General features: G+C 42.7%; 1 protein-coding gene across 2 annotated transcripts in view; it reads left to right on the top strand.

The window, feature by feature from the left end:
• The window catches only part of ANTXR1 (ANTXR cell adhesion molecule 1), a 243333-nt gene that overhangs the window by 138461 nt on the left and 81672 nt on the right, over window positions 1–23200 (top strand). For both annotated transcript variants that reach the window (XM_068565027.1, XM_068565028.1), the window contains exon 13: window positions 1848–1943. In XM_068565027.1, coding sequence (XP_068421128.1) covers window positions 1848–1943 — 96 coding nt within the window. The remainder of the gene's footprint in view (window positions 1–1847; window positions 1944–23200) is intronic.

Genomic DNA, 23200 nt, shown 5'->3' on the forward strand with positions numbered 1-23200 from the left:
CATGCATAAACGTTGTGGGTCCGGGAGCATCCTCTGGCTGCTGTGCCCTCTCCCCACCCACTGCCCAGCCCTGCGTCTGCACTTGTGAGGTGCAGCTCCCTCGGGGATAATCTGGCATTCCCAAGCCTTGGCTTGGTGGGAGCCGAGTGTTTAGTTTCCTGGCTTTTGGGTCAAAGACATTCCAGGGAGTAAAAGCTGCCTTTAAACAGCTTCCAGTAGCCCCCACTGGGCACTCGGAGTAGGGGTGAGTCACGCCCCAGCTCTGCCATTAACCTGCTGTGTAGCCTCGGACAGGCCATCCAACCTCCCCCTCTGTAAATGGTTGGGGAGAGGGCAGCTTTGAAAGTCTGATCATGCTGTGGACAGTCTCCCATGAAGACACATGCTCTGAAGATCATGAGTGTTGTTTCGGGAGGGTCACACCTTCCATCCACTTGAGCCCATCTGTGTACCCCATAGGTCCACTGATCCTGGGTGAGAACCCCAGGGCCACGTGAGCCCTGATACCATAGGGAGGAGCCCCAAGTGCAGAGTTTTAAAATACAACTTCAATAGTTTATTTTCTTATTGTGCAATCTTAAAAAAAGAAAAAGAAAAGCAAAGACGGGTTTTTTTTTAATTACCGTAAATCCACTACCAGCAAAATCACCATTAATATTTGAGTAAATATCCCTCAGTCTCTCTCTCACTCTTGGCAAACATAAGTCCACTCATTATATCAGGGCTGTTCTCTCAGGTCATTTAAATATTATTTGTAAACATAATGTCTACAGAGTAATTGGTGGTTCTACAATGTATTATTAACTATTCCTTAATTGTTAAACATTTAGGTTGCTTTCCTTTATCATCGTCATCATCATCATCTGTGCAAACATATCTGATTTTGAGGTGGGGGAGCTAAAAGTGGAATTGCCAGCTTTATTCAGAAGGGGTACCTATGACAATTAATACCTGGGACAACTTGCCCCTCACCCCCAGCTCCAAAGGTTGTACCCACTTACACTCCCGGTAGCTGGGAAGAAGGGGCGGTGGAGGGGACTTAAATCTGCTCCCTTGAACCAGCAGCCCCAGAATACTGACACCGAGGGCGTGGGATCTCTGTTGATGAAAGTTAGTAATCATGTCAGGCCACTGCAACTGTCTGTTTTGGGGACTGGCCTAGGCCTGTTTGGAAGTGGGCATGATTTGCCTTGGGTGCCCGCCTCATTGGGCCCGACAGCAGCGTTGACTCAGTCACCACACCCCTCCCCTCCCAGGGTCAGCAGAAGCTGCCTCACCCTCTACTCCCTGGAATCCCTCTACCCTTTATCACATCCCATCCGTGGGCTCTAGACTTTGCCTCGTGAATCTCTTACACGCACCTATGACAAACAGGCTCAGGGAAGCAGGCTGAGTTCTGAGAATTGTCCCAAGTCCAGCCCAAGGGGTGGTGGGAACAGCAGATCCAGGGAAGGGGAGGCTGTCACCAGACACAGGGTGATGGTCCGGAGGCAGATGGGCAGTGGTAGGCCATCTCAGTGCCCAGCTGCACAGGCAGCCATCTTCTCTGTCTCCTGCAGGATTGGTTCTTCAGGATGTTGTTCAAAGAGAAGAACGGGGCCTCCCTGAAAAGACAAACCCACTTCTCATGAGAATTGGCTACATAGAGTGTGTTGCCCAGGACGTTGGGCAGCGTTTCAACCATTTACTTGGCAAACGGTGCTCTTCTCTGGGCCTTAAATCTGCATAGTGGGGATGGGAGTGTGGGGAGGGGGAGACCACAGGTATTGCCTTGCCCCCCAAGCTCACATGCTGGTTGCACACACAGCCGGCCCCACTGCTGACCGCCCTCTCTCTTGGCCCCGCAGTCCGATGGCTCCATACTGGCAATCGCCCTGCTGATCCTGTTCCTGCTTCTGGCCCTGGCTCTCCTCTGGTGGTTCTGGCCCCTCTGCTGCACCGTGGTAAGTGCCCCAAGCTTCTCCCCCGGCCTCAGACCTCAGGCCGCTCAAAGCAAAGAATGACACAGGTTCACAGGACCATGAGTAGGTAGAGGGCTACAAGAAGCTGTGTAAATAATTAACAATAAGTCTAGCATCTTTTGTACAATTTTTACAAAATTGGCAAAAACTAACATGATCAATAAAATCATGAGTCATTAGGAGTCAGTATGTGTTAGGGTTTGCCAATGGACGCACCATTTTGGGCGGAGCAGCTGGAGGGGCTGCTCTGGGTGCAGTGCCTAGGAAGGGTCAGCAGAATACTGTAAATGATGAGTGTTACTTGACATGTAATAAGTACACATGCATGTGTGTGTGTGGCACATGTGCACGTGTGCACACACACGCACACACACTTGTTGAGCTGCACCAGCTGATACTCTTCCAAAGCCACCTTGGTCTTAGCAACTAGTCAGCCCATCTGAGAAAGTGCCTCAGGCCTCTTTATTTTTAACAATAAAGGGTGGCACCTACCTTTATTTTATTCTTTTAGCTACCATTTATAGGACACACCTATATGTGCCCAGCACAAGATCAGTAAGGACCTCCTCCCCATCATCGTCACCTGGAGCCACCACATAGCTCTGGCCAGCAACTCCCCAAATAGCGCAGGGCCTGGAATAACCCGCCATCACCTGCCGTGCCCAAATGATATGTGCTTGTCTATCAGTTTATATTCCCTGGCCCCCAGACCAGGAAAAGACCAAACAAAGTAATATCAAAGTGAAAAAAAAAAAAAAACATTAGCTCTTGCAAGTCTAGTTCTAGCACATGCCCTGACTTCATGCACAATCAGAGCATGCGCTGTAAAGCCAGGTGCGTTTGAAGTGAGCGCTGCTCCACTGCCACAGCTTCTTCCATTCCCTGCATCTCAGTTCTTCCATTGCAGGCCCAGCAGAGGAAAATAGGTCGTGAGCATCTCCAGGCTAGAGCTTGTCTTCACTTTATCTCTGGAAATCCAGCATTTAGCATACAGTGCAAGGCGACTCAAATCTGTGTGTAGGACAGAAAACGAAGCCTCATAGAACGCTAGACTTGAACAAAAGGGGGACATGGTTTCGAACAACACTTTAAAGAGATGATAAATGGATGAATGCAAAACTCAGTCAGGATGTGGATCCATGCGGCAAGGATTCTGGAAAGAAAGAGGCTTTTGCACCAACAGAAGCCTCTGGTTTTGAGGGGAAAAGATGACTTGTAGCAGGCAAGAATGTGTGGGTGGGAGGGACCCTGGTGGGAGGGACAGGTGCAAGTCTCAGGTCAATTAGTGTAATCCAGGCTGGAGTGATTTCACCAAGATTTTAAGCAGTCTTAAGCACAGCAGCCCCAGAGTTAAATGTTTAAATACTTAAGGCTGCATAACCATTTTATTTTTAAGGTTAAAAAAAAAAAACTGAGGCAGCCAGACTGCTTTCTATGGTGATTCAAGAGCAAGCATATCTTCACGTCTGGAATTCTCGGGGGAAGAAAACTTTCAGAGGGCTCTTAAAGAAGAGGGTGGCTGGGAGTGTTGGTGGTGGTAGCCTGAGGTGAACACTGGGGCTTCTGTTGTAGTAGGCATCACCCTTTGTTCAGTTAGTCCCTTTGATTATTAAAAACAGTTACCTCTGGGTGGGGACAGCTAGGAACAATACAACAGCCAAGCAGTACTCCACCATTTACTGGTTGTGTGATCCTGGGCAAGTTACTTAACCTCGCTATGCCCCGGTTTCCTCATTTATATGATGAGGACAATGAGAGCTCTGACCTCATAGGTAGATGGTGAAAATTAAAGGATTATCTATATAGGAATATCTATATATCTGCTTAAGATTGTTCCTTGTATTATTATTAATAATAATTACTATTATTAATATTTTAAAATATTTACTATAATAGGAATATATAACTGTACTGTATGGCATTCAATTTATATTAGTGAGAAGTGTCTCTTTCTTCCAGTTTTATTGAAATAGAATTGACAGATAGCATTTTATAAGTTTATGGCATACAACTTAATGATTTGGTACATGTATATATTGCAAAAAGTTTACCATAATAAGTTAACATCCATCACCCCACATAGTTACACATTTTCCTTGTGATAAGAACTTTTAAGATTACTTTCTTAGCAACTGTCAAATGTACAATACAGTATTCTAAACTATAGTCATCCTGTTGTACATTATATCCCCCAAGCTTTATCTTGTAACTGGAAGTTGTACATTTTGACTACCTTCACTCACTTCCTCCACCCCCAACCCTGTACCCCAGCCCCCACCTCTGGCAACCACAGATCTGATCTGTTTCTATGAATTTGGTTCTTTTAGATTCCACATGTAAATGAAATCATACAGTATTTGTCTTTCTCTGCCTGACTTATTTCACTTAGCATAATGCCCTCAAGGTCCATCCATGCTGTTGCAAATGGAAGGATTTCCTTCTTTTTTATGGCTGAATACTATTCCATCATATATGTATACCACATCTCCTTTACCCATTCGTCCTTCAATGTACACTTAAGTTGCTTACATGTCTTGGCTATTGTAAATAATGTTGCATTGAACATGAGGGTGCCGGTATCTCTTCAGGATAGTGATTTTGTTTCCTTCAGATATATACCCAAAATTGGAATTGCTGGGTCATATGGTAGCTCTATTTCTAATTTTTTGGGGAGCCTCCATACTGTTTTCCATAGTGGCTGCACCAATTTACATTCCCATGAACAGTGTACAAGGATTCCCACTAATACTTGTTATCTCTTGTCTTCTTGATGATAGCAATCTTAACAGGCATGAAGTGATATCTTATCGTGGTTTTAATTTCCAGGAAAATGTCTCTTATTTAATGCCTTTCATTATTGGAAGCAGGATCACACAAGGTCAGATTGCTTTGCAATATTCAGAATATTTTTCAGCGAATCTATCTGGTTAAGCCTATGTTGCTTTGGAAGACAGCAAAAATGTCTTAATGTGGCCTGATTTTGTAAGTCCCGAGGAATTTCTTTACAAGGGAAGATCTTAGAGATTGATTTTCCTGTTTATGAAGTCTTTAAAAACTGCCCTTCCACATATTTCTGAAAGCTGGCTGGGGCTCTGAAGCTTAGTGTGCCCCCCCAAATTTCTCGTTGATCGCTGGCTTCCTTTATGAGTGATGGTGTTCTGAGGGGGACAGGGTAAATTCACATGTCTTCTAAAGGGAGTATACAGGAAGGAGGGCAAGCAGCATGTTCCCGCACCCCAGGATGCAGTATGCAGCAAGTTTCTCTCCCCCGCGTGACAGCACGCCCTCACCACAGTCTGGGACTAGCAGAGGGCATCCTTGTAAATGATGGTCCTGAAACCTTCCTCTGTCATGCTCCCTGACCTGTCTCGAGTGTGGGAAATGCCCCATGACCTGGTACCAAAGCCATATCTCCAGGATGGGAAATAGCCAGAGAGCAGAAAGGGTCTGTAACATGAGAAGCCCATGAGGTTTGCCTTCCTCCTGCTTCTGCACAGTTCCTTCTGGGAATAATATTCAAAATCTTTAACAATTTGCAAGGCCTCCATCCCAGTTGAGCCAAACTTTAACCCTTTAGTGGCTGGATATGGGGTGGGATGGGGGATGGTCCATGAAGTCCCGGAGGGTGGCAGGGGTACAAGGGCAGGCACTCAGGTCACTATTTACTAATCATAAAGAACATTTTAACATGTAACGACCAGTATGGCCAGATCAGGCATAATAGACACTATCAGGCCAGCCCTCTGCAGCCCTCGGCATCCTCTTGCTTCCTGCTGGTCCTGGAAGAAGAAATCTGAAGGCTGAGAGTGACTGGTGCTACCCATTGCATTTTGCCTTTCTGAAAGGACCTCATTCCCAACTGGCTCTTATCTCCCACCTAGATGGAACCTGGGTTAATTTATTGCCTGCATAGCAGAGAATAATCTATCAGTAATGACTGATGGAGAGAGAATTGGCCAGGTCTTGGATCGAAACTTTTCAGTGTTTCCCAACGTGGCCCTCAGTATCCCCAGGTAAATCTTTGCCTTCTAAGATTCCTACCTTTATTTACTGGCACAAAAAAACATTCACATTGGGAGAGAGAGAGTCATTGGCCTATGTACCCTGTGCTTATTTGCATTTTCAAAAAGGGAATTCAGGGGCCAATATTTTACAAAAAATAAATGAATAAATAAAACCCTGCCTCAGTTCCACAAAGGGCATTGCCAGAACGCTTTAAGTCATGCTATGGCCATTCCATCCACTTATAAGTTTGGTCCAAGATTATTGAAATCTCTAAATTGAACTTTAAAAAAAGGAAGACTAGGAAATCTGCATGAGAAGAGGATCATGGGAAAAAAGAGTTGAAATGTACTGGATGAGTAAACGTATGAACATATGGAGGAAAAAAGTCCACAGTGAATCAGTGGTATTAGAGGTAAATATTATCTAATACAGATCTAGAAAATGCAGGTAACCCTGAGAGTCTACCATCATCCCAGCCAAGAGGCAGCACCCTGAAAGCCTGCAGTCTAACTAGGTTGGTAGCTTTATGTACACAGGCAAAGGCTATCACATCCTGCCTAAATTTCAGCAGGTCACCAGACACTGATAGATTCTGATTAGCAATGGGGACTGGCTCCTCCAAATCAAAAATCTGGGGGATAAGATAAATGCCTACCTGGTGTCTTAAGCTATGGACCCCATGTTGACCCTCTCATGAACACCCTCCATTACCTAACGCCCAGCCCACTTGCCCTGCCCCATCCTTATACCGAGACAGAGCAATTGAAAGTCTTCTCCTCTCCTGCTCCCAAGATGATGGTCCCTTCAGAAGAGAATTGCCCAAGCCTGCTGATGGGGCCACTGCACATTTACGAGGCCTTCTCATTGCTTAGCAAACTCTCACCTCATCCTTATGGAGCCCCAGATTCCACCCCCACGGTGTCTCTCCCAGACTGCTCCCGTTCTCCCGGAGATGACTGTCCTATCTCTGGCTCTTTCACTCTCAACAGACAACCTACTCTTCTGTCTCAGTGAGAGGTGGAAGCTGTCCTGTGAGAAACCTTCCACTTCAAGTAGCACTTTCATGCATCCTGCTCCAACATCCCTCCCCTCCCCGGATGCAGCCTGGCCCCTCTGCCTCTCTTGCCACTCATGTCCTTCATTTTGTTCTCTCTCATTCACCTCTGCCTGTGGTATCTTTATCCTTTCCTCTCCGCTGTCTTCCTCCCTGCTGCCTACTGGCCTCTTTCAACCTTTACAAATGTCTCACACCTTATTCCTCCTTCAAGCCGCCCTCTTCCTTCTCCCTCCCTTTCATCTGCCAACTTCTCTGCAGAGCAGACTGTCCATGATTCCTTCCATTCACTCTTCGGCCCACTGCACCACTGGCCTCCATCAGCACCGTTGATCTAGTCCATACCTTGCAAGTCTGAACTCCCCAGCCAGGGATCTCTGCTCATTTCGCATTCTACTTTAGCTCTTTCAGCAATGGGCACTCTCTTCTTTCAACTGTCTCCTCTGCTGGCTGCTGCCGACTCTTCTAAATCTGTCTTCAGTTTTCCCCTGTCTCCTTTTGCTGCCACTTGCCTCTTGTTCTCCAGGATTGTCTTCAACCTTCTCTACACATTGTCCCTGGGCAATATCACTAATGCTCATGACTTCAGCTACAATGGATATGCTGATGGCTACTTAATGTGTCCACCCATTGCTGGCCTCGGCTTCAGAAGACCAGGCCCATAGTATCGGTACCCAATGGACATCTCAATTGTAGGCATCTCTCCCCATCGTGTCCCAGCTAAATTCGTCATGTTGTCCCCAGAACTGCTCTTCATTGATGGATATGTCACCATCCTCTGAGCTGCCCAAACTCTAGACTGAAGAGTGATTGCCAAGGTCTCCTCTGTCTTTCCTTGTCTTCTCTCACTTCACAGTTGTCTGTAGAACATCCTCTTCTCTCACACCCCATCTCATCTGATACATCCATCTGCACCCTCTACCCCAGTATAAGCATAATACCTGGCACTCAGTAGTTGCTTAATAAATAGTTGTGGAATGAATGAATGAATGTCATTGCCTTAGTCTGAGGTTCTGCATCTCCCACCTGAACTACTGCAATAACTTTCTAACTTCTCTTTTAGCCCTTCTCACTGTCACTAGGTTTTTTTTTCTTAAAAAAGAAAAATAATCAGGTCATGGTCCCACTCACTTCCATGTCCCAAATCCTCTTGACTGTTCAAGATCTCTAAAGTAGATTTCAAATTCCTTGACATGGCGTATGTAGACCCTTCTCAACCTGGCCACACCCCACTTCTCCACTTCACCTCCCACCTCCTCCTCCCTGTGCCTGGACCCCCCTTGGCACCCTGTGCGGACTCCTTCATGGCACTGACCATGGTGTTGTAACTGATTGTTTGCTTGTCAATCTTCCCCTGTAGACATATGGTATTGGAAGCCAGGGCTGTAGTTCCCCAGAGCATAACCATGCCTGGCTCAAGACTATTACTCAGTATATCTCAAAGCTCATTGAGGAGCTAAATGGAAGGAGGGCCATCTCCAGGCACACTCTATTCTTTGGGGTTCCTTGAACATACCATGTAGCTACTAATGATCTCTTTGCTTATATTGTTTCCGCTTGCTGAAATATATTCGTCTTCTTTATCTACTCTGTCAACAATTCCTCTTTCTTCAAAGCCCGGTTCACTGATCACTCCATCTCAGTAGCTTTCCTTTTTCCCACCTGGGGAGAATTAGCGCCAACCTCCCTTGGTTTTCATAGCACTTTTTTCACACATCTATTAGCGAATTTTCTCATTCTGTCACAAGTGTTCATTCATACATATGTTCCTGTCACTATACAATGAACTCCTCCAGGGGTCGGAGAAACTTGTCACAGAAAATCATCCCACAAAGGAGTACAGTGCCTAGTATGTAATTCATATGTTTTCCAAACTAAACTAAAGGGGGGAAGGGGAATGGATACGAAAGGAACCCACAAACCAGTGGAACTGTAGGGCGTGGTAGTTTCATGGGTGTTTGTATTATTATTATCAGGTTTCATAAATTACATGTATGTTACACACATTGTTTTATATGTATCAAATATTACATAACAAAAGACACTTTTATCAGCTTCTTAAATAAAATCCTTGAAATCTGCCCATTTTATTAAGAGGTTAATTGTATATCAGGAAACCCGAGTCAAAAGATCTTGCCATATTTTGCCAGATGAAAAAGTTTCTGGAGGTTCGTTGCACAACGAGGTGAATATACTTAACATTACTGAACTGTACACTTAAAAATGGTTAAGATTAGATTATATGTTTTTTACCACAACTAGAGAGAAAATAAAAAGAGATCCTGCTGTAGAGTTGGAATTCTTCTGCAGCCCAGCTAATTAAACTACACTATTAAGGTGAAATCAAATCATTATATTTCTGTTCAAATAATGGCAAATATTTTTATTCAGTTTGTTGGGAGAGGATCATGTGCATGCTTTGAGAATTTCTCCCTAGAGAAACAAAATGCGGTTCCCTTTTGTTTTGGTTTGTTTTTAACGGCCCTGTAGGTATCTTATGAACAGTTTTTAAAGAATTATGTAAAGGATCATGTTTAATTCACTTTATTGAATTTCCAGGGTAGTTCAATGAATGACAAATTGCAAGGGACAAAAACTAATCAGGAACTTGACATGCCTTAAATTGAAATAAAAATAAATTCTTCAAATAATGCCCTCCACACCTTTAAGCATAGCATTTAATTTTCAGGGCCAGACAACCAAACCTAACATCACCAAAGGGATTCACTGAAGCTTATTTAATAGAAACCTGACAAGTATAAGCAGCTCCTTAGCCAGGCATCATGGGCCTAGACTCATCGTGCTTTCTGGATCCCTTTCCAGCCTCCACCCATTCCCATCTGGACACACCTCTCTCTGCAGCTGACAAGGTCTCTTCCCACTAGCATGCAGAGCCCTGCCATGGCCTGTCCTCACCTCAGAGCTCTGCACCACACGCCAGTCTGTTCTCATCTCCACCTTGCCCTCGTGGCTTCCCTCATCCCTGCTGGGCTGGCCCTGCGACTTGCCTGGAAACCCACCCGCCACCATCCTCACGCCCCTAGGTGAGCTGGAAAGAGGCGAGCTGTCATTAAAGGCAATGGGGTTCCAATATGAGATCTGCCTCCATCAAAGGCAAATCTTTTAACCTTCATTTCCTCACGTGAAAAATTAGAAAATTGGAACCATGTTGGCGCTAAGGTAGCTTCCTTATATTCTTACCTCCTATAAGTGAATCTACTCCTCTCCTTCAACATTTCCTGGCCTGTGGTCCTCAAACCTGGTTACACATCAAAATATGATGCAAGTAATCAGGGCAGCATTTCCAGACGTTGTTCACCTAAACTTCTTTTGACCCTGGAACCCTCCCATGACCCCTACCCATTAACATACTGACATCTAGAAGGGCACTAGTCCTTCCCAAACACCTATTGACATCCTGACGTCTGGACGGACACTAACATTCTGCCAAAGACCGTTTGGGAAACATAAGCCCAGAGAATGCTGAATTGGCTGAAAGTCAGATTCCTGGGTCCCTAGGTGTGACCTCTTTACCGCCCTCCAGGAAGGCTGTGTCAATGCCAACAAGATCAAACACACTGTGAACATCAACCCACACGCTTGTTCCTTGTGTGTCCTGCTCAGATCTCACAGGCACTGCCAGTGGCTGGAATCGCCTTGCCCATAACCCAGGCAGACAAGATGCTCCTCTAAGCCTCAGGGAATCCGAATTCATGAATTTTTTTAAACTGTCTCAGTGTTTTGCAGTGACTGGCGCATCATCTAGTGAAGAATATGCATAGCTGCTCTTTGAAATTACCATGTACATCATTTAGGCCTTATCAACTAATGTTAAAATTCTTGCCACTACTCTCTCTTGAGTTATGTATGAATTTGGCCTTTTAAATAATTCCAGTCTTAAGGGAGATAAGATGAGAGGCCAAAAATTATTTGGAATTTGTGTTCCAAATGTAAAAAACAAAAACTTGAGCTCATTTCTTTGAAAATTTCTTGTACTACATTCTAGATCAACACCCTTGGCACTAGACTTTACTAAACTTTTACAGTGTAAAATTACTGGATTCAGGCAGTACTTGGCCAGCTCTAATCAACTGTGAGGTTTCTATTACATTTATACTGTTTGTATAGTAAGATTCATTTATCTGTCATCAGCTAGTATTTCATGCTTCCTGGACATTTTCCACATTGCATTACCTAGTTTCCCTTGGTGTCTTGATTTTAATTAAAAGGATATTTATTATAAGGTTGAGGAATCAGAATGGAAACCTAAATTGTAAAAGCATGAGAGCAAGCATCCCCTTCCATCCATGAGATTAAAGCCTTTTGTTAGGTGGCTTTTCAGATCTCATTGGCATTTCTTCTGTACACAGCTTTCTTCTGATGGCTTCTCCTCACACAGAACCTATGAGGCCAGCGAGGTAGCAAAGGAGTTGGAATTAAGATATCAGCCCAGAAGTCCCAGGATATGCAATGTTTTAAATCAAAGGCTCCAAATAACTTTAGGCATCTAAATACAACATTTATTTGAGTTACTCCTCTGAGCATGCAAGAGGTAATCATTTGTGAAAAATCAATTACTCCTGGCTGGTGATACACTGGACTTCCTAGCAAAATAAAAATAAAAAATTTCCTGGAAAAAAAATGTAATAAAAGTTGTTTTAAATGCATAGCCAGGCTCACAAGAAAATAGACATTTCCAGGGACAAAATCAAAAAGGTTCTGGAAATCAGACTGTTAGCTGACCCTAAAGCAGTGGTGATTTTCCGATCTCAATAACCTAGACATTTGGTTTCAGAGCCTTACATAGGTCCATAAAAGTTTGGGAGTCAGAACTGAGTCTTCTGCTTACAGCTGAGACCTTGAGTAAAAGGATGGGCTATGAGTTTGTGTGTGTGTGTGTATGTGTGTGTGTCCCTAAGAATTCAGAACGACAACCTCTCGGTTTTAGAGTTCAAATGTATATTACTTGGGGTTCTGTAAATTACAAACTAAGAGAAAAGGATCACAGTTTGGAAATGTTTAGGAATCTGCAAAAGGAAACTCTGGCAGGTTGATCCCTTAGCTCAGTCCTCATAAGATTCCGATAGGTAAATGCAAACTTCACATGAGTTCACAATCGAAAATTACCAAAAACCCAAGGAATATTGTTACTCAGACTCCTTGGGGTTTTACTACGCATGGAAAGCACAGAAGACCAGAAATCAGTTGAGGAAGTCAGGCCCTGTCATTGGTCTTTCCTTTGCTCTCTACAAAGTTAACAATAATGAGTAGCAGATACATCAAAAGTTCTCTAAATACCATTATTTCTCCCATAACATGAAGGGTATTCCTAAAAATGTCACTTCATATGGAATTTTAGCCCCATGAAAATAACAGGACTGGGGGGGAAATAGGTTCAGAACAGAACATTCAAAACTGTGCAACGTTATAAAATAATACACTTTTAAAAATTAATAAGAAGCTGAAAATTTCCACCATTTTAAGTGTCTTCAATTCTTGAAGTAATGCTACAGTATAAATAGCACTATGTCTCAATTTTTAAAAAAATAAACACATGAAGTTTTGTGATGAGTTTGAGTATGATGTAGCCCCATGCCTTTGAGTTAATGGGACAGAAGGAAGGACATTCTTAGGATGAAGTGTCACAACAGAGGTGGATGACTGTGACTCATTGTCTTCTTATTCCTTCTGTGCTGGCTTAAAATAGAAACCCAGCTTTTGTTGTCTTGCCAGGGTCCTCTTTTCATAACAACAACAACAAAAAGCTGTTTGTGTGGTTCCAAATAAGACCAAATGCCACAAAAGTGTTATTCTGCTGCTCTCAGCATTATAGCTTTTTCTTCAATCCATGGCACATGCTTCTAATCCCCTTTAAAGCAAATGATGAGCCCCATGCCTTCCATTCTCCTTTCTTTGGGTTCCTCAGTGTGGCCTCCAGTGAAGCTCAATGTGGGTTCCTTTACTCCCTTTGCTCTCAGGGTGTCCCATGAATCTCATCTCTTCATGAGCATCTCAGACACAAGCTTAAGGCTTTCCTCCTTCCCTGAATCCTTGGATTCTTATAACCAGGACATACACTCGTGTTGAGGATGCTTTAAATGCTTTCATGAAGAAAGGTACACATGCTCACAAGTGTGACATATTGATTTAATTGCACTGCACGAGGGTAAACAGAAGTAAGAAAGCAGATGAGGTGTGTGTGAGTTTTGTGTGTTTCTTCCACGTCACTACTGACAGCTGAGCAGCGTCTTCACATTCACCTGATAGTATTCAGTGACACCCAGTATAATCAGCCAGCTGACACTTTTAAATGGTTAATGTTATATTATGTGAACCTTACCATAACCAAAAAAATCTGAAACATACACAGGCATACTTCAGGGATATTGCAGGTTCCATTCCAGACCACCACAGTAAAGCAAGTCACATGAATTTTTTGGGTTTCCCAGTGCATATTAAAATTACATAGTCTATTGAGTATGCAATAGCATTATGCCTAAAAATAATTTACATACCTTAATTTTAAAAATACTTTATTGCTAAAATATGCTAATCATCTGCACCTTCAGTGAGTCATAATCTTTTTCTTTGAATTTTTGAATTTTATTTTATTTATTTTTTTATACAGCAGGTTCTTATTAGTCATCAATTTTATACACATCAGTGTGTACATGTCAATCCCAATCGCCCAATTCATCACACTACCACCACCACCACCCTGCTGCTTTCCCTCCTTGGTGTCCATACATTTGTTCTCTACATCTGTGTCTCAATTTTTGCCCTGCAAACCGGTTCATCATAACCATTTTTCTCGGTTCCACATATATGCATTAATATACGCTATTTGTTTTTCTCTTTCTGACTTACTTCACTCTGTATGACAGTCTCTAGATCCATCCACATCTCAACAAATGACCCAATTTCGTTCCTTTTTATGGCTGAGTAATATTCCATTGTATATATGTACCACAACTTCTTTATCCATTCGTCTGTCGATGGGCGCTTAAGTTGCTTCCATGACCTGGCTATTGTAAATAGTGCTGCAATGAACACTGGGGTGCATGTGTCTTTTTGAATTATGGTTTTCTCTGGGTATATGCCCAGTAGTGGGATTGCTGGATCACACGGTAATTCTATGTTTAGTTTTTTAAGGAACCTCCATACTGTTCTCCATAGTGGCTGTATCAATGTACATTCCCACCAACAGTGCAAGAGGGTTCCCTTTTCTCCACACCCTCTCCAGCATTTGTTGTTTGTAGATTTTCTGATGATGCCCATTCTAACTGGTGTGAGGTGATACCTCATTGTAGTTTTGATTTGCATTTCTCTAATAATTAGTGATGTTGAGCAGCTTTTCATGTGCTTCTTGGCCATCTATATGTCTTCTTTGGAGAAATGTCTATTTAGGTCTTCTGCCGATTTTTGGATTGGCTTGTTTGTTTCTTTAATATTGAGCTGCATGAGCTGTTTCTATATTTTGGAGATTAATCCTTTGTCCGTTCATTCATTTGCAAATATTTTCTCCCATTCTGAGGGTTGTCTTTTCGTCTTGTTTATGGTTTCCTTTGCTGTGCAAAAGCTTTGAAGTTTCATTAGGTCCCATTTGTTTATTTTTGTTTCTATTTCCATTACTCTAGGAGGTAGATCAAAAAACATCTTGCTCTGATTTATGTGAAAGAGTGTTCTTCCTATGTTTTACTCTAAGAGTTTTACAGTGTCCGGTCTTATATTTAGGTCTCTAATCCATTTTGAGTTTATTTTTGTGTATGGTGTTAGGGAGTGTTCGAATTTCATTCTTTTACATGTAGCTGTCGAGTTTTCCCAGCACCACTTATTGAAGAGACTGTCTTTTCTCCATTGTATATCCTTGCCTCCTTTGTCATAGACTAGTTGACCATAGGTGTGTGCGTGTATCTCTGGGCTTTCTATCTTGTTCCGTTGACCTATGTTTCTCTTTTTGTGCCAGTATCATATTGTCTTGATTACTGTAGCTTTGTAGTATAGTCTGATGTCAGACAGTCTGATTCCTCCAGCTCCGTTTCTTTCCCTCAAGACTGCTTTGGCTATTCAGGGTCTTTTGTGTCTCCATACAAATTTTAAGATTTTTTGTTCTAGTTCTATAAAATATGCCATTGGTAATTTGATAGGGATTGCATTGAATCTGTAGATTGCTTTGGGTAGTATAGTCATTTTCACAATATTGATTCTTCCAATCCAAGAACATGGTATATCTCTCCATCTGTTTGTATCATCTTTAATTTCTTTCATCAGTGTCTTATAGTTTTCTGCATACAGGTCTTTTGTCTTCCTAGGTAGGTTTATCCCTAGATATTTTATTCTTTTTGTTGCAATGGTAAATGGGAGTGTTTCCTTAATTTCTCTTTCAGATTTTTCATCATTAGTGTATAGGAATGCAAGAGATTTCTGTGCATTAATTTTGTATCCTGCAACTTTACCACATTCATTGATTAGCTCTAGCAGTTTTCTGGTGGCATCTTTAGGATTCTCTATGTATAGTATCATGTCATCTGCAAACAGTGACAGTTTTACTTCTTCTTTTCCGATTTGTATTCCTTTTATTTCTTTTTCTTCTGATTGCCATGGCTAGGACTTCCAAACCTATGTTGAATAATAGTGGTGAAAGTGGACATCCTTCTCTTGTTCCTGATCTTAGAAGAAACGCTTTCAGTTTTTAACCATTGAGAAGGATGTTTGCTGTGGGTTTGTCATATATGGCCTTCATTATGTTGAGGTAGGTTCCCTCTATGCCCACTTTCTGGAGAGCTTTTATCATAAATAGATGTTGAATTTTGTCAAAAGCTTTTTCTGCATCTATTGAGATGATCATATGGTTTTTCTTCTTCAATTTGTTAATATGGTGTATCACATGGATTGATTTGCGTATATTGAAGAATCCTTGCATCCCTGGGATAAATATCACTTGATCATGATGTATATGATCCTTTTAATGTGTTGCTGTATCCTGTTTGCTAGTATTTTGTTGAGGATTTTTGCATCTATATTGATCAGTGATATTGGTCTGTAATTTTCTTTTTTTGTAGTATCTTTGTCTGGTTTTGGTAGCAGGGTGATGGTGGTCTCATAGAATGAGTTTGGGAGTGTTCCTTCCTCTGCAAATTTTTGGAAGAGTTTGAGAAGGATGAGTGTTAGCTTTTCTCTAAATGTTTGATAGAATTCACCTGTGAAGCAATCCGGTCCTGGACTTTTGTATGTCAGAAGATTTTTAATCACAGTTTCAATTTCATTACTTGTGATTGGTCTGTTCATATTTTCTGTGTCTTCCTGGTTCAGTCTTGGAATATTATACCTTTCTAAGAATTTGTCCATTTCTTCCAGGTTGTCCATTTTATTGGCATAGAGTTGCTTGTAGTAGTCTCTTAGGATGCTTTGTATTTCTGCGGTATCTGTTGTAACTTCTGCTTTTTCATTTCTAATTTTATTGATTTGAGTCCTCTGCCTCTTTTTCTTGATGAGTCTGGCTAATGGTTTATCAATTTTGTTTATCTTCTCAAAGAACTAGCTTTTAGTTTTATTGATCTTTGCTACTGTTTTCTTTGTTTCTATTTCATTTATTTCTGCTCTGATCTTTATGATTTCTTTCCTTCTGTTAACTTTGGGTTTTGTTTATTCTTCTTTCTCTAGTTCCTTTAGGTGTAAGGTTAGATTGTTTACTTGAGATTTTTCTTGTTTCTTGAGGTAGGCTTGTATAGCTATAAACTTCCCTCTTAGAACTGCTTTTGCTGCCTCCCATAGGTTTTGGATCATCGTGTTTTCATTGTCATTTGTCTCTAGGTATTTTTTGATTTCCTCTTTGATTTCTTCAGTGATCTCTTGGTTATTTAGTAACGTATTGTTTAGCCTCCATGTGTTTGTGTTTTTTACGTTTTTTTCCCTGTAGTTCATTTCTAATCTCATAGTGTTGTGGTCAGAAAAGATGCTTGATATGATTTCAATTTTCTTAAATTTACTGAGGCTTGATTTGTGACCCAAGATGTGATCTATCCTGGAGAATGTTCCATGCGCACTTGAGAAGAAAGTGTAATCTGCTGTTTTTGGATGGAATGTCCTATAAATATCAATTAAATCTATCTGGTCTATTGTGTCATTTAAAGCTTCTGTTTCCTTATTTATTTAGTCATAATCTTTTTACAATAGTAACATCAAAGATCACTGATTGCAGATCACCATAGCAAACATAATAATAATGAAAAATTTTGAAATATTGAGAGAAGTACCTAAATGTGACACAGAGACATGCAGTGAGCAAATGCTGTTGGAAAAATGGCACCAAAAGACTTCCTCAACACAGGGTTGCCACAAAGGTTCAATTTGTAAAAAACAAAATATCTTCAATGCACAATAAAGCAAAGTCTGCCTGTATATTACCTTCTCCTGTACTTCATGAAAAATCATACTTTGAGCTAATACGATTTCACAGTTTATTGATTTTATTGCTCAGTTTCCTTACCACATATGAGTAAATTCACATATTACATACCTGTACTGTAACAAAAGAAACTGTACATGTTGTTTTCAAATTTTCAGGAAGCCTTCTTGGAAATTTAATTTGGGACACAAAGCTGATTCTTGAACCACAAGGCAAGGGAATTTACTTGGAGGCTGGGGTTAGGGGATAGAATGGGATATAGATGGTGTCAATAAAGTACCATAATTAACCATGAGTCCAACCCATAACTCTAATGAGATCCTCATGGTGCATACATGTGTCACAATCCACTCATGGCAGTTGGAACTGTTAGCATATTAATTACTAAAGAAACATTTATATGGAGGGTTGAGAAATCAGATTTGCATCTTGTATCACTAAAGTGCTTATTTGACAGGCAAAGAAGTTTAGAGTCATCAGAAATGCTTTCTTTACCTTTTCCTTTATAATGCCCTCATTCATTCCAGAAACAGTGACAAAGCAACAAGCACTGACTATGTGTCAGGAGATAAAAACTGAACCAAGTATGCCCATGTGTTCTAGAAGCTTAGAGTCCAGTTCTTCTTGCAGAAGAAAGAGATGCAAAGTCAGTTCATTGCCAATGGTGCAGTGAAAGATAAGAACTGTGTCCCTAACTCCCAGGCAATCATCTGGCTGGGATTGCTTCAGGGCTGGATCCAAGAATGCAGGCCATGCCAGCTCTGCACACAGATGAGCACAAATGCTCATCAGAGGAAGCAAGAGAGTTTCCTCCAGAGATAGTACTCTGTCTTCCCCTAGGTGGGACACACAAGAAATGAAGACCCCATAGTCCCTGACAATAGAGCAGAGACACTATAACTTTTAGACTGAAACATTTTCAAACCTGGTGTTTCTAATCAGCCATAGGCACCTCTCAACAGAACAGTCATAGGAATGTCTGACTTGAAGCAAAACATACCCCCATATATCTAATTGAGGTGTAGCATTGTTAAAAACAGGCTAATTCGTAGTTCTCAAAGTGTGGTCCATGGACCAGCAGTATAAGCATCATTTGGGAACTTGTTAGAAATACAAAGATCCCACTCCAGACCTACTGATAATAAACTCAGGGATGCAGCCCAGAAGTCTGTGTTTTAAGAAGCCTTGCAGGCTACTCTGGTACTCAATAATGTTTAGAGCTATTGAGCTAATTCAAACTAGAGGACAAATGCTTGATTTTGTTAATAGAGTAGTTATCTTAAGCCATTCTCATGGACTTTGTCTGGACAACAGAATTGGCTATGTGTCATGGAAGTGTCTCCTTTGTAATAAGAGAACCACACCTTCGGTATAAAGGAGGTTGCAGGAGATGCTCCTCATCCAGCTCAAGCAAAAAGGACACTGAGACACTGAAGACAATCTAAGAAGAGAGGGGACCCAAAAAGAAGTCCTCTTCTCATGCCATAAGATGTGCATCTGTCTAACATGAGCTCGTACAGCTTAGCCTACAGCCAACCGCTGTCAGAGTGAAGAGACAGGAAAGATAAGCAGGAGAAATGGAATGTTGTGATGGTGGAGCCATAGCAGGGGCCCATGGGGGAATAGCCAAGCCTGGCATCCCCCTGCTCCTCGTGCAGCATACTGACCAGACTCACTCTATTAAATGGAATGAGCCAGTGTGGCTACCCCGCGAGGAGGAAGAGGGGCCGGTGTCAAAAACCGGGTAGATTGCATTCTGCATTCCATTACACAGGACTATAGCAGTAGAGATGCAAAGGCAACAAAGTGCAAGGATCCAACATAAATTAGGAGCAAATCTTGACCACTTCTTGAGGGAAAAAAAACAAGCAAAATAAACTCACCAGGTGCTTTATTTCGCCTTAACATTTTATAAAATAAATTTTAAGAGAGAGTGTTACAGAGACCTAAACAGTTGAACTTGATTCATAAAACACAGTAAAGTTCCCAGGTGTCAAAAAGGACCTGGGCATATGTGATCTTTCTACTGTAATCATCCCATGCTAACTATATCTCCACATTTTCTATCATTTCATTTCCAACAGCCAAACTAAGAGGTGTACCTAAAAACTTGAATTTGTTTCGACTCAGTGAGAAGTTGCCAGTAAGATTTCAATTTAATAAGATTCCACCTGGTCTTTTCAAGCTTTCTTTCCTTTACCCGTACAACAGGTTTTGTCAAATCTGGCCACCTCTACATCTACCTAAACAAACATGGACTAAATTAGAGTTAAAGTCACTGATAAGGGAGAAGAGGCACATCTTCCAATTCACAACAGAGTTTCAAGAACTTCTCAGGTAGCAAAGAAACACTAATAGAATTCAGAAGTTCTCTATCCCATCTCATTTTTCTTATGCGCTTTTACTTCACCAGTCCAACTATTAATGCAAAAGGAACTCTAGGGCAGCTATCCCAAGAAGGCATCTGGTCACTTTCTACTCATCCCAAATATCCAACCTGAAAATGATAGTAAGTAGAGATGTGATGTTGGCCTCTGGAGGAGAAATATGAAAAAATGTCCCCAGAGTTATCCCTGGTAATGCCATTCAGTTCTGCCATGTTATGCTTACAAATATGTTTGTTGAGGGATTTTCCTCTTAAACATTTCATTAAGGGTCTCTTCAACCTTATCCATCTTCTGTTTGTCCCTCCTAATGAGGAAGGAGCTGACAAGTCCACCCACAACCAAGAGGAAGCTCCCAGAACCTTCTAAGAAGGGAAGTAGCTCAAATCAAGCCTAAGCTTTGTAGTGTTCAGTTGCTTCTAGCTTGCATTCTTGTTGGCAATAAAGACCGTCTAATCATACTAGTTGGAAGCCAAGAATTATGCAATTAACCTTTAATTACATTTAAAAATGCTACAGAAAACACTGGGTTATGTGAGACCCCATAAAGGGGACCTTTCTTGTTCTGTGAGGTCCTGGGCGACTTCCCAGAGGAGGTGATCTAGCCGATGAATAGGTGTTAACTGGGGTACATGCAGGTGTGCAGACAAAGCAGGGGGGATAGCAAGCAATTAGGCAGAAGACGCTACAAGTGTGAAGCAGCAGGGTGTGTGGAAGGGACAGGAAGGTGACAGGGGGCTGAAGTGCAGAAAGTGAAGGGGAGAGAGGTGGAGAGGGGTGAAGTGGAGAGGTGGGGGGCCACGTCTGCATGTCATGCAGGCCTTTTGGGGGCTGAGGCAATTTGCATTTTCTCCTGTGAGGCTGCAGTGGTGCTGTAGGCTCAAGACCAGTGCAAGCTGTTGCCCAATTGCTCCTCCAGGCTACCTGGGCTCAGGCCCTGGTGGGGTTGGGGGGAACGGGAGGGAATGGGGAGGGTTCACTGTCCCTGTGCTCAGAGCACTCCATTGGGTGGCCCAGGCACTGGTCTTGGCATGAGAGCTTGGCTCACTCACAGACAGCCCATCCAGCCTGCCCGGATCGCACTTTGAGATGCTCTCCTGCCATTCCCTGGGCAAGCTGCACCTGCCCCCAGGAGAAGACTGGGAAGGAGGGGGCAGGGACTGGAGGCAATAGGAAGACTTCTTCCTCATTCCCGCTGAATGGAGCCAGACACCCATCCGATAAGGCCAGATTGGAAGTGCCTAAATTTCGTCTACCTGAACATGGTGGCATTTTTCCAGAAGCTCAGGTGCCCAGTTTACAAGTATGTCAGCCTGGCATCTAGATTATGAATTAGTCCGCCTTTGATTCATACTTAATAAATCATGTGTTTTGCTTTGTCTTTTGGGTTCCCCTTGGGACATTGTTGGATGTAGAATTCGATAAATACCCAATAAGACACATTGACCATCAACCCACAGACGGGTTGGTCTGAGTGGTGGGCTGCTTAGCTGATGTCAGCGCTTCCTGGCTGATGTCATGTGCTTACACGTATGTGGTGAAACATACTCCTGCTGACCCCCCTGAAGACCCTGGCCACTGTCAGGCCCTCTGGCCACCGTCTGAGCGCCAGCCTCCTGTCTTACCCTTTTTATGAAGCTCTGGCTTCTAGGCTGCGCCATCTGGAAACCACCATACATAGTATATACTAAATTTTCATTTGGTATACGCGGAGGGAGGGGAGGTTAAGTGAAACCTTTGTGAAAGATTTAATAAAAGCAAGAGACAGTGACTACAGGAAAGGGAAAGGGGAATAATAATAGTATGCACCATCTATTGAGCACCCCCTCTGTTCCAGATGTTTTGCAAACATTATTGCTCATCGTGACTCAGTGCCTGCAAGGTTAGTCTTGTTGCTCCCATTTAACAGATGAAGGCAGTGGAGCTCAAGGAGGTTCAGGGACTTGTCGGATCCTCACAGTCAAAAAAGGCAGGTCTGAGGTTCACGTTTGACCAACTACACAGTGCTTCCATGCAGCAAGGGGGGAAGCTGGTTGCACTGTGAAGACAAAACCCCAGCTGCTCTGCACCAAACCTCTGTACACCCAGGGTACTTAGCAAATACACTGCCCACGGCACTCTTGTCAACATCTGTCTGTGTTCCCAAGTATCCTGCTCTCCTCTCGCTCCCCTCCTTAATCCCGCCCTGAGAGAAGAGATGCATTCCAGATTGCTGTCCCCAGCTCCTCACCCCTCCCTCCAGTCTCCAGGCATTTCCTGTTTGAAAATCATCACTGCCTCTGGGATGATGGGAAATCAGCATTGGGCAGTAATGACCTTCCTCAGAGATTTTTTTTTTTAAGGAATTTGGAGCCAGTGTTGAGTGGGTGAGCAAAATCATGGCTTCATGCTTTCCAAAGACCTTCAGCAGGTTTCCCACGATGGCCAGGAAGTGGAGGCAGATGAAATGAGAGTTTGAAATGATAGCCTCGGGGCTTCCCTGGCCGTCCAGGGGTTAAGACTCTGCACTTCCAGTGCAGGGGGTGCGAGTTTGATCCCTGGCCGGGGAACTGAGACCCCACCTGCCGCGCGGTGCAGCCAGAAAATAAAATAAATAAATACATTGAAATGATAGCCTCTGCCTCTTAATTAATTGAGTACCATCCTTTTAGGTGACTGGGGGCTCAGTCCCCTGGCTGATGTTAGTAGAGCCTCAAGTCAGTAGCCTGTCTCAACGTACAGAGATGACATTACAGATAGTGATAGCATGGGTGACAGCAGTGGGGATCAGAACCCAAATGAGGTCCCAGAATAATCATCAAATCAAAGGTGATATGTACTTAGTAGGGGGGAGAAGTGAGGAAGAGCTGCCTAGTAGGCAGCCTGCCCTGCAGACGGGAGAGCTCTCCAACTACATTAAGGAACTGGTCCCATGGACAGTGCCCGAGCATCCATCCATAAAGTGGTCCAGGCCAGCCCTGACGCTAAGACATCAAAAGATATTTAATGACTTTTGTATTTATCAGAATTCTCTAAGGAAAAAGACTGCAGGTAGGGGACCCAACATTCTGATAATAAGCTTGGGGTGTAAGAGGAGGGAGACATGGTGGAGTCAGAGTGGATAATGGCCAAATTGCCTTGTAAAATCAAATTAACTGCAAGGGTACAAGAGCTTTCCTTTCATGAATGGGGTGTGCAAGTTGGAGACAAAAGTGAGGACAGGCTACTTACCGCCACCCTTCTTTTCTCCTTCCCATCCTTCTCCATATGTCACCCATCCTCTCATTGGTTAGAAGGGGCTCACAATTGCTTGCCTTCCCAGAGTGACCACATGTCTCTCTTTAACCCTGATGATGGGGTATTTGCAGAGTCCAGTCTTAGAATATTGTTATGTAAATCTTTGTGCCTC

The sequence above is a fragment of the Eschrichtius robustus genome, chromosome 15, assembly GCF_028021215.1.
Source record: "Eschrichtius robustus isolate mEscRob2 chromosome 15, mEscRob2.pri, whole genome shotgun sequence".
In the NCBI taxonomy this organism is placed as follows: Eukaryota; Metazoa; Chordata; class Mammalia; order Artiodactyla; family Eschrichtiidae; genus Eschrichtius; species Eschrichtius robustus.